The sequence below is a fragment of the Pongo abelii genome, chromosome 9 (assembly GCF_028885655.2).
Source record: "Pongo abelii isolate AG06213 chromosome 9, NHGRI_mPonAbe1-v2.0_pri, whole genome shotgun sequence".
Lineage (NCBI taxonomy): Eukaryota > Metazoa > Chordata > Mammalia > Primates > Hominidae > Pongo > Pongo abelii.
The window spans coordinates 13,561,834-13,573,947 of NC_071994.2; the positions used below are offsets into that span (position 1 = coordinate 13,561,834).

Sequence of the window (12,114 nt, forward strand, 5' to 3'; positions counted from 1 at the left end):
TCTTGGACTCTGTTCAAGAGTCAAGATGTCAGCATCATCCTGGACTATGTTCTTCCCAGAATCAGAAAGAGAGGGAACATTGTGGGAAGACCTGGGTTCTATCCCCAACTCTGATGCTACTTGTCTGAGATTTTGGGCAAGACCTGGCCTCTCTGGGGCTCGGTTTCCTCGTTGGTAGTAATAGGAGGGCCCCACGTGATCGCTAAGGTCCATCTGCTGATTCTCCCAGGTCCCTCTTGTTCTTGCCTGGGTCTCTTCTTGCCTCTGGGGAAAGCACACGGCCCTCCTGCCTCAGCTTCCATTCCTGGAAGGGGAAAAGGATCCTAGGAAGTCCCTCCCCCACGGCCCCTCTAACCCTTCCCCACTCCCTCCCCCAGACCCCTACGTGAAGGTGTGGCTGATGTACAAAGACAAGCGGGTGGAGAAGAAGAAGACGGTGACAATGAAGAGGAACCTGAACCCCATCTTCAATGAGTCCTTCGCCTTCGATATCCCCACGGAGAAGCTGAGGGAGACGACCATCATCATCACTGTCATGGACAAGGACAAGCTCAGCCGCAATGACGTCATCGGCAAGGTAGGGGCAAGGCAGGTGGTGTGGTGCACCTGCTGGCGACAGTGAGGCTCCGTTCCTTAAAAGAAGCAGCGGGAGTAGTGGACGGGCACAGGCTGGACACCAGGAGAGATTGGGATCAGTCTCCTCTCCTCTCAGGCCTCTGTTTCTTCATCCGAAAATAAGGGGATGAGATGACCCCCTCCCTAGGGTTCCTCTCTGAGTGTCCTCCTATGGGTAGGTCAGCTCAGGACAGACCACCAGCTGGGCAGGGAAAGAAGGAGTGCAAGAGAGGAATGGCCTGGATCTCAAAAGAAAGGTTTACTGGACAGGATGATGACTTTGGAGCAGTATTGCCCGGGATCCCGTCTGCACAGGGTGAGCTGCGTGGGGCAGCGTTGGGAGCTGCAGTCAGACTCCAAAGACCTCGTTTCAGTTCCCACTCCATCTGCCGATAAGCAACCATATAACCTTGGGCAAGTGGCTTGGCCTCTCCCAGCTTTAGTGTTCTCATCTGTAAAATGGAGCAACTAATACTGTCCCTGTAGAACTTTACAGGGTGGTGTAAGAATTGCTTGAGGTATGTGGATGTTCTTCTTGTAGAAAGTTGGCCGGGCACAGTGGCTCACGCCTGTAATCCCAGCACTTTGGGAGGCCGAGGCGGGCGGATCACCTGTGGTCGGGAGTTTGAGACCAGCCTGGCCAACATGGTGAAACCCCATCTCTACTAAAAATAGAAAAATTAGCCGGGCATGGTGGCGGGTGCCTGTAATCCCAGCTACTCAGGAGGCTGTGACAGGAGAATCCCTTGTACCCGTGAGGCAGAGGTTGTAGTGAGCCAAGATTGCAAGACTGCACTCCAGCCTAGGCAACAGAGCGAAACTCTGCCTGAAAAAAAAAAAGCGATCTCTTCATATCACGTAACCAAAAAATTCATACCTGACCTTGAGTTTTCCCAGGATGGGATTCTGTGACATAAACCCTTCCATGTTGCTACCTTAAAATGTCTACTCCTGTGTTTACTTATGGTTTAGTGTTGAGAGCACGGGCTCGGGAGTCAGATTGCCTGGGTCCAAATCCTGGCCTTACTTTTTAACGCTGTGACCTCTCTGAGCCTCATTTTTCTCCTCTCAAAATGAGAGCGGGATGGTCCTACCCTCACAATGTGCTGGGAGGATTACGTAAGATCACACAGGTGAGCTGTTTAGCATAGGACTTGGAACATATGTTAGCTAGTATGATAATAAAGGGGCATGTATATCCATTCAGGCAGGACAGTTTGACCAGGAGTATGTGAGGAACCAGTGCTCAGGGCAGTCACGGAGGAAGGGGAGATGCCAGGACTGAGTGAGGGGTACACACCTGGGCATTACCCTGTGTGGGGGAAAGGGAAAGGGGGACTAGATACCCACAGGGAAGGGAGCTGAGTTGGAGGCAACCCTCAGACAGATGGAGAACTCACCTGCTGGGGTGAGGGAAGCAGCCTGGCCTAAAAGAGGAGAGCTAGCCCTGCTTGTCATCAGGTATGGCACGGGGAGTATGACTGGCCAATCTGTGGTCACAGGTGAGACAACTCCCCAGGACATTGCCACTCATACTCCAGAAAAAGTATGTGCCCCTGCCTGGCCAGGGCTTGGGTCCTGCCGAGCACCCCCTTGATCAGCCCAGCCCAAAGGCCAAGTGACCATATCTACTTTGATATTCTTTTGAAGCTTAGCCTTTTGGTGTCAGATGTTCCTTAGATACCAATTAGAGCTCCTTTTGAAACAGTCCTACCTTCTGTTGGCTGAACCAAAGCAAATGTGGATTTGTTCTCACTTTGGCCTGGAAACTTACGGAGCCCAAGGATCTCTGAATCCTTCTGACTCCTGGCTCCTGCTCAGCCCCTGGAAGCCAAGAGTCTGCCCCTTGTCTGCCTGGCATCATCCAAGGCTATCGGTATCATGCTGGGCTGAGGTTGCAATGGGGGGCACTCCCAGAGCAGGGCAGGCCCATAGTGGCCCCAGAGCTCCGTGACTTCCAAATAGTTAACCAGCTCCAGCAGGATGGAGCCGCTGGCTGAGAGAACTCACCACACAGAGGCATGCCACTGTTCCCAGCTGAGCACATGACATGCAGCATCCCAGCTATCTGTGAGGCAGGTACAGTCATCAGCCCGCTTTACAGAGGAAGGTCTGGGGCTAAAAGAAGTTCCACCATATGTTACAGAGCTGGGGCTTGCTCCCCATCCTTTTTGTTTTGTTTTGTTTTGTTTTTTGAGATAGAGTCTCACTCTGTCTCCCAGGCTGGAGTGCAGTGGCACAATCTTGGCTCACTGCAACCTCTGCCTCCTGGGTTCAAGCGATTCTCCTGCCTCAGCCTCCCGAGTAGCTGGGATTACAGGCATCTGCCACCATGCTGGGATAATTTTTGTATTTTTGGTAGAGACAGGGTTTCACCATGTTGGCCAGGCTGGTTGAACTCCTGACCTCAAGCAGTCCGCCCGCCTCGGCCTCCTAAAATGCTGGGATTATAAGCATGAGCCCCCGTGCCTGACCTCCCTATCTTTTTTTTTTTTAGACAGAGTCTTACTGTAGTCCAGGCTGGAGTGCAGTGGCACAATCATGGCTGACTGCAGCCTCGACCTCCCCAGGCTCATGTGATCCTCCCACCTCAGTCCCCCAAGTAGCTGGGACTCCAGGCACGTACCACTGTGCCCAGCTAATTTTTTTGTATTTTTTGTAAAGATGAGGTTTCACCATATTACCCAATCTGGTCTCAAATTCCTGGACTCAAGTGATTCTCCCACTTTAGCCTCCTACAGTGCTAGGATTACGGGCGTCAGCCGCTATACTCATCCACTGAGGCCACAACCATCCTTTTTCTTTTAAAAAAGAAAAAAAAACACACTTTATTGGCTGGGCGTGGTGGTTCACACCTTTAATCCCAGCACTTTGGGAGGCCAAGGCGGGCAGATCACGAGGTCAGGAGTGGCGAGACCAGTTTGGCCAACATAGTGAAACCCATCTCTACTAAAAATACAAAAATTAGCCGGGCATGGTGGTGCGCACCTGTAATCCCAGCTACTCGGGAGGCTGAGGCAGGAGAATCACATGAACCCGGGAGGCGGAGGTTGCAGTGAGCCAAGATCGTGCCATTACACTCTAGCCTGGGCGACAAGAATGAGACTCGGTCTCAAAAACAAACAAACGAAAAAAACCCACTATTTTTGAATAATTTTAGATTTCCAGAAAAGTGGCAAAGATAGTAGAGAGAGTTCCCGTCTACCCTTTACCCAGCCTCCCCAGTTGTTAGCGTCTCACATTTGATAGGACATTCGTCACAGCTTGAGGAACCAACATGGGCAGTGCATTGCTGTGAACTAGACTCCAGCCGTTATTTGTATTTCACCAGTCTTTCCGTTAATGTCCTCCTTCTGTCCCAGCATCCAATTCAGGACACCACATTGCATTTAATAGTCACGTCTCCCCCATCCCCTCTGGCCCATGACAGTTTCTCAGTCTTTCCCATTCTCTATGATCTTAACGGTCCTAAGGAATACTGGCCAGGTGTCCTATAGAAGGCCCCATATATCTGTTTTTTCTCCAATGCTCGTACTCTTAATCACCCCCAAGTCCCAAAGCTGAGGTCAGCTGGGCCAATCCTGGGGGTTCCGGAGGGATTCATGCATGCAGCCCCGTGAGGCTGCGAAGCAGGATTAGGCCGGTAGCATAGAGCTCCAAAGACCTGGATTTCAGTCCCTCTGCGCCACTTATAAACCCTGTGACTGTGGGTAAGTCTCTTAACTCTTTGCACCTTAGTTTCCCCATCTGAAAAATGGAGATAATCATATAATCCTACCTCACCCTCACCGTTGTAGGATTTGATGATCTATGTGTATGAAGTCCCTAGCTCAGTACTCACATGTAGCAAGTGCCCAGGAGTTGGGAACGATTATAATTAAGGGGGGCTGGACAGCACCCAACAGATAGGGCAGGGAAGGCCATGGAGACAAGCTGCCTCCAACCCCACCTTCCAGACCCCACTGCAAAATAGGTTGGCAGTCTAATTCCGAGAGATCTGGTGTGCCCAGGCTTGGGGGTGTGGGGGTAGACAACCAGGAAAATAGATCAGGCTGACCGGGGGAGGGAGGAGGGCGCCTCTGTGGGCTAGGTTGTCACAGCATGTGGAGGCTGGGGGGCCACAGGCTAGGGTATCATGGTGGAGTTGGGGTGTCACCCCTGTGGGGGAAAGGGCCAGTGCCCTGGAGCCTGTGCCAATGCCATCGTCTCCCCTTTCTCCCCAGATCTACCTGTCCTGGAAGAGCGGGCCAGGGGAGGTGAAGCACTGGAAGGACATGATTGCCCGTCCCCGGCAGCCCGTGGCCCAGTGGCACCAGCTGAAGGCCTGAGTGGGGCCAAGGGAGGCCCAGGGGGCCGAGGGCCCAGGTCCCCATCATGCCCTCACCACTTTATGCACAACGCCCGGCCTGAGCCCCCTGCCATAGGGAGGGGAGGACCCTGAGGGCTCAGCCGGGGGGGTCCCAGGACTCAACTGGGCCCTGTTTCTAGGAAGTACCAGCCCCATCCCTCACAGTCCAGCTCGGGGGAAGGGGCTCTGGGAGGCATTTTCCTGCTTTGCCCCTTTTCTTCCTGAATTACTAATACTAAAGAAGTTGGGGGAGCTCGAGAGCCAGACGGCCAGACAGGCAGACCCCTCCAGAGGCCCGCCAGGTGGGCATGGTCCCCCGTTTTCTTTAAGGCAGCACCTGGAGTGGAGAGAGGCCACTCCCTCTCCAGCCCCCGATGTGGACCCAGGGAGGGGAGGCTGAGGCGTTTGGCTCTGCTCTGGCCGGGAGAGGCCCATCCCCAGGGCAGCTTCAGGTGCCGGCTGGGCCCTGAATGCCGAGGATAGTATATAGCCCGCTCCTGGGTCCTGGAGCTGTGGCCCTTTGTACTTGTGTTGTGTCCATTGTGTGTGTGCGTGGGGACAGAGGCCTGGAAGTGCAGAGGACTATACAGAGAAGGCAGGTTTCGTGAAGGCCAGGCAGGGTTGGAGGCTGGGGTGTGAGAGGAGAGGCCTGTAGGGCTGAGTGGGGTAGGGTGAGGCAGAGGTCGGAAACAGAAGAGCTGCAGTTGCTGGAGCTGGGCTGAGAACTGGGCTGCCTCCTGCCATCCCCCCATCTCCTCCCCTTCTCCCCTTGGTGCCCCGCTCTGCTCACAATCTGAAGTAGTTCCCTCCTCAGCAATTTCATCTCTTGAACACTGGCTTACACCTTTTAGGCACCTACTGTGTGCATAGCATTCCACCAGGATTCATCTCCCTTCCTTCTCAACGGGTCCTGAGCCCGACTAGCTTTGCCCTAACTCCTTCATCAAAAGACCCCCCGCCAGCTTCCCACACCTCATACGCAGCCACATCTGCCCTATTCTCCATGCTTTCCAGCTTCCCTGCCCTTCCTCATCTCTCCCTGCCTGTGCAGACCCCCACCCTTCTTTCCTCCACCCCTCCATCCCCCGATGCTTGTAGACCTTCCATTCATTCCGTCTCATCGTGCGTGCTCTCTGATCTTCCATCACCTGACCTTCTCCAGGACTGTCTTCTCACCCTTCCCCGCTCCCTGGTCCCCGGGAGCAGCTCCTTCTGCCTGACTCACTCACAGTGCAGGGAAAGGAGGCAGAGAAAAGACCAGGATTCTGTGAGTTCTGAGGTTGCCACACACAAGCTGTGGTTTCTCTGCCTCAGCCACTGATGAGACTAAAACTGGCTTCCCCTTGGAGACGGCAGATTTCAGGCTGATCCCTGCTTAAGCCCTTTCATCCCCACGCTGGTCCTGGTATTGATACAAGACCCAGCTGGTGACAAAGCTTCCAATCCTGGGGGTCCACGAGCCTGGGCCTGACATTCCCAGAACCACCGCCAGGTGGCGCCAGGTCCCCACAGTCTGTGGCCGTGGTCTTAGCCCACAGTTCCACTCTGGATGGGCCTGTGACACCCCAAAGAGAAGTGGACTCTGGATAGGGTCCCCACATCCAGGGCGTGGGGAGACCATAGGCATTTGGGAACCATTTTCCTTCGATCGGCTTCCCCTTGAGCTGAGCATTCTGCTTGCTGCAGTATATGGGTCGCCTTTTGCCCATACCGAAATTTTCTGAAATTGAATCGCACACCCCCACCATTTCCTCTCCCTGGGATCTGGAGGAACATCATACATAGTAGGTGAATCGTTTTGTAGAGTGAAGAATGCTAATGTAAAGCAAATAGTCACCCACGTTCCTTGTAAATCCAAATGTTTCTATATTGTAGCTTTGCTTAAAATGGGGTCGGCCCCAACTGCATCCTCCTCTTTGGCGGGCTGGGGAGCGGCCCCCAGCCGGGACGGGAGGGCAGCGACCCCGAGGCCCCGTGGACGTGGGAGAGAGTGTGGTGGGAAGTCTTGAGCGGAGGAGGGGATCTGCCCTTCTCCACTCCTCCCTTGGATCCGCCTCGGTTTCCTGTCCCTCCACCACCCGCCTGCCCCGCGGAAGACCGCCCAGTGAGCCAGCCCCCGCCTCCCAGGCCCCTTCGCCTGCTAGGGAGTCCCCTGGGGATCCAACCAACTTGTATCGAGTGGGCGGGGCAACGGCTCCCCCTTTTCCCGAGCCCCGCCCACAGAGCTCTTAGCCAATCCTATGCAGAGAGCACCTCCTGGCAGGGGTCTCTTCCCAACCAGACCCCACCCAGGCACATTAGCGACCAGGCTTGGGCTTCCCCAGCGCCCCACCACCACCACGTGCAGGTGGAGCTCTGGGATGCTATGTTGGGGCGGCAAGTGGTGGGCCGAGGGCCGGGTAGGCTAGCACGGGAGGCAAGGGTGGTATGGGATGGGGCGGGGGCGGTCTAGGGCAATAGGAGAGCAGAGAATGGGGGAACTTGAGGGTGGGGGGAGGGCACCGGAGCCCTGCCACCATCCCAGGACTTTGGGCAAGTCACCCGCACTCCCTGGGCCTCAGTTTCCCCATCTGTAAAATGATGGTAATAATACTTCACCTACCTCATAGGGGAGGTTGTGAGGCCACCATCACCTGACCTGGGGGTCAAGGCAGGAGGACTCCGAAGGTGCTACCCGTGAGCAAAGTGTAATTACCGAATCCTGACTGCAAGGCCCACCTGCCCCTCCCCCACAGAGCCTCCAGAGCTAGCTGAGGCCAATGCAGGCCCATCCGTCTCTTCACTGTGTCGCAGGCCCTTTTATGGGCCTCGTCTGCCATCTTTGTGGGTGCCCTAGACTTAGTCCTTATCTTGTCCTGGTTTCCTTTCTTGTGACCATGTCCCCATGAAAGTGCTGTACAAATTCCACCTGCCCCAGGACCCCCGCACCTGCCCTCTGGCACCAGATGCCAGGGAAGGGACAGAGGAAAACAGCCACAAACAAGCCAGGGGGGCTCCCCTGAGTCCCCCAGGGGTGGGGATTGGTGGCCACTGTTTGTATGTCCTTGAGTGCAAGTGTTTTATAAAAAATAAAACAAAAACCCACCATCACCAAAAAAAAAAAAATTTTTGCAGCGAAGAGAAATGAAGAAAAACTGAAGAAAAAAAAAAACAGGAAAAAAAGAACCATACAAAATTTTTCCACCACACATACCCTCTAAGCCAGCAAGATTTCCTCTTTGCAAAATCATATTTTTGTGGGAATGGGCCCTGCTTTTTGTGGCAAGGCCTGTTCTGATTAATAAAGGATCGTGAAAAAGTAGGGCCTTGGCTGTTTCCTCCGTGGCTTCCAGCCCTCCCTCACCTCCCTGGGGGCAGAGGCAGTGGGGTGAAGGGGATGGGGGCCCCGGGGCTGAGCCTCCCCTCAGTGTGTCACCTTTGGGATTTGACTTCACTGGTGACCAGGCCCTTCCCGAGCGTCCAGCCATCCTCAGATCTCTATAGAATATGATCCCACTGGCTTCCCAGAAAGCAGAGAGGCAGCTACATCTCCCACATCAGGCCTGACACAAGGCTTTTTGGGAGTAGAGTCCTCTCTAGGCCTCAGGGGTGCCCTCCAGGGTCACCCAGCCTGACGTCCCCTCCTTCCGTTCCCAGAGGACCCTTGCCACCCTCCAAGGCAGTTCAGACAAACCAAAGGGGGACACTCCAGCTTTCCCACCACCACCCACGGGGCCACTGTAGTTTCAGGCCAGCGCCTCCTTCCTGGTCCCTGAGGTGGGAAAAGCAAAGACAAGGAGCTCTGTGTCTATTGGCTGGACCTGTGGCTTGTCTCAGCCCTCTTCTAGTTTCATTCTTTAGGATTAGAAAAGTCTCTTCCACTCAATAGAATAGGTTCCAGCCTGAGGTGTGGGAAGCTGGGTTGTCATCCCCTCTGCAGCCTCTGTGGCCCTGGGCAAGCTCTTTCCTTCCACCTGTTTCTTCTGGCCACAACAAAGCAATAACCATCCCCATCCTCTGCCCTTCCTTCCCCGCCCAGCCCAGGGGAAGCTGAGCCCCCACAGCTCTCAGGGTACTTCAGAAGGAAGGTGCTACATCTGGTTCAGACACAGGCACAAAAGGAACGAGCACATCCCCGTTGTCATGTGTCCACCTGCTGGCCCCTGCCCCCGCCAGGAGTGAAGCGGGCCATCCCGTCAGCCCCCTGCTCCCAGCACCTGGGGCCAGCAGCTGCCTCCCGGAACGCACCAAGTACCCCATCCAAAGCTGTCTGTCCCTCGTTTCCCACAACCTGGTTTAGATATCCCTTCTGATCTCTGTTCCAGAGATCAGAGGAAGCCCCGGGGTCAGGTAAGTAGCCTCAGGGGCGCCCTTGGCCAGAGCTTCTGTTCAGGCGCTCTCCCGTGAAAGCAGCCCTGGAAAACTGAGCCTGAAGTCAGAGACAGCTCAGGCCCAGCACAGAGGGCAGTCCCTTGCCACTGGCTCGGGCGCTTCCCTGGACTTTTTGCCTTCCTGCGTTTTTACTTCTCTGGGTCTGTCTTCATCCATGCCTGCTCTGAGATGCTCGCCCACCCCTCCCTGTACCTGGGACCATCGCCCTCTGGTGTTTTCATTCTCCTGTAAGTCCCCCGCTGGATACTGCTGCTTTCTGGAAGGCTGTCTCGGGTTACGTCCTGTGCTCCTCTCCCTCCCACACAAAGACAACCAGAAGGACAAGGCTTGAGCACGCCGATGCCCCAGCTCGTGGCTCCCCAGACCATCTGTTTCCCGTGAACATGCCCCGCTCCCCGTGTCTGTGTCCTGTGTGTATGTGTCGTGTCTTGTTTAGATTGTGAGCCCCCTGGGCAGGGATCCCTGTCTGCATACGTGTTCCATGTGGCACGTCCGGGTGTGCTAATAAACGTTCATCTTCAGAACAAGATCGCCAGGTGTCTTGAGGAAGCTTTGGGACAGACAGCTGAGTAAGCCAGTGTGGTGGCATTGGAGGCAGGGAGGGACTTCTGGGTAGGGCCCCCAGCTCCAAGAACCTGTTCTCCCGCTTTCCTGAGTCCCATGAGGGTGGGTGGGAAGGGGGTGAGGAATGGCATTGACAAGGTTGGAAAAGGCTCCAGGCCTGGGTCTCTGCTGCCACACTGGCCAGCAGGGCTGCTTGCCTGGAGGCTGGTGGGGGCGGGGGCCGCAAGAACAGGCGCAGTTCTCAGCCATTCCACTCACAGACCTGACTGCCAGCCAGGGACCAAGCAGTTCTTCTGTGACACAGTGAGCACTGGGTTGGGAGTCCTCACACCGCTTACGGGTGAGTCACTTGCCCCCTCCCCCCGCCGTTTGTTGCCCTGCCGCCTCCTCCGCCTTTCCCTCCGCTTGGTTCCCACAGCAGGAAGGAAACTTCTTGCTTTGACCGCCAGCTCCCTTGGCCTCTGCCCCTGAATCCCTGGTACACACATGACTCTTGCAGAATTTCCCTGCGCTATTCCGCCATGGCCTGCCCACCTCTGACTGCCCCAGGACGATGTGGGAAACCGCAGAGGCAGCCCATCCATCCTGTCCCATTGTTATAAGCGTCCCTTCCAGTCCCCCCTGCCCCCTGCTCCCCAGAGGCCAAGTGGGAATCACAGGAAGTTGTGGGTGGGGCAATGCTAGGACTCCTAATACAGTGCTATCTCCATCACCGAGGGGAGCTGTGACACCCAGTTGTCCCTGGCAGTAGCTCCCTCCCTACTCACATGGAGACAGAGACCCTCAATCATGCTCTATAGCATCAGCACCCAATTTAACCAAACTCAAACTTTCCAGAAGGGACTGGCTTCTGAGGGTGGAGAGCAAGCGAGTAGCAGGGCCAGGGACAGAGCCCATTCCCATTCCCCGGGGGAGCACCTGCTCAACTGGCAAGCAGTCATGGCTGCGAGTGCCACGTTTGACAAAGCAAAAGGGTAAGGCCCTAAGGGCCTCAGGGTGGCCCGGGGGACTCATTGCCAGGACTTTGCCCCAACCTAGAGTCCTCAAGTGAGAGCAGCAGGGGAGGAGGTACAGGGAAACAGACCAGACAGAGGGAGGAGACCTGAGCTCACTCATGACAGCAGTTATTGCAGGTGACCATGGCTACCTCTGCACCCTGCTGCTCCTGTGTCTAAGATTTGCATGAAAGGAAGGTAGACAAACCCCTTGCACGAAGTATTGAGATGCAGCATCAGATCTAAATAAACCCAATTCCTTGGGCCAGGTGCGGTGGCTCAAGCCTGTAATTCCAGCACTTTGGGAGGCCGAAACAGGCAGATCTCCTGAGGTCAGGAGTTCGAGACCAGCCTGGCCAACATGGTGAAACCCTGTCTCTATTAAAAATACAAAAATCAGCCGGGTGTGGTGGTGTGCACCTGTAATCCCAGCTACTCAGGAGACTGAGGCAGGAGAACCGCTTGAACCTGGGAAACAGAGGTTGCAGTGAGCCAAGATCATGCTGCTGCATTCCAGCCTGGGCAACAGAGAGAGACTCCATCTTGGAAAAAATAAAATAAAATAAAAGTAAATAAATAAATAAACCCAACTCCTCGTGTACAGATGAAGAAACTAAGGCCCAGGGGGTCATGACTTGCTCAAGATCACTTGGTAAATAGCAGAACTAGGCCTGGAATCCCTGCCTTCTGATTCTAGGCCCAGGGTGTATTTTCCCTATGCTGTGATACAAGTGGCAGGTCAACAGGAGAGTCCCCAGTCAGCTGCAGCTCCTACCCCACCTGCAGCTCCTACCCCACCTGCAGAGTGATCATCTCTCAAATTACTTTCTCCAAGTTTCCAGACCCCTGGAAGGCCCACTGGCCCTGATGGAACCCCAACAGGGGGAACTCTGGGAGGGACAAGGTCTACAACAGCCAGGCCCCAGACCCTCTTCCTCCTTGGGAAGGTGGCAGTCTCCAATCTTCCCCACCCACCACCTCTTTCTGTCCGTTCAAGGCCTTCACTCTTATTTGCAAGCTGACAGCCCCAGACCCATGCCCAGCCTCCTCCCCAGCCTGGGCCCAGCCTCCTCCCCAGCCTGGGCCCAGCCTCCTCCCCAGCCTGGGCCCAGCCTCCTCCCCAGCCTGGGCCCAGCCTCCTCCCCAGCCTGGGCCCAGCCTCCTCCCCAGCCTGGGCCCAGCCTCCTCCTCAGCCTGGGCCCAGCCTCCTCCTCAGCCTGG

General features: G+C 55.4%; 1 protein-coding gene across 6 annotated transcripts in view; it reads left to right on the forward strand.

The window, feature by feature from the left end:
- Window positions 1–8,262, forward strand: part of SYT7 (synaptotagmin 7) — a 65,543-nt gene extending 57,281 nt beyond the window's left edge. For 5 of the 6 annotated variants that reach the window (XM_054524265.2, XM_054524267.2, XM_024255897.3 and 2 more), the window contains 2 exons: window positions 378–577; window positions 4,839–8,262. In XM_054524265.2, the coding sequence (XP_054380240.1) occupies window positions 378–577; window positions 4,839–4,943 (305 nt within the window). In that variant the 3' untranslated portion in view covers window positions 4,944–8,262. The remainder of the gene's footprint in view (window positions 1–377; window positions 578–4,838) is intronic. The other variant, XM_054524266.2, reaches the window with a different exon arrangement.
- Window positions 8,263–12,114: the final 3,852 nt, after the last annotated feature.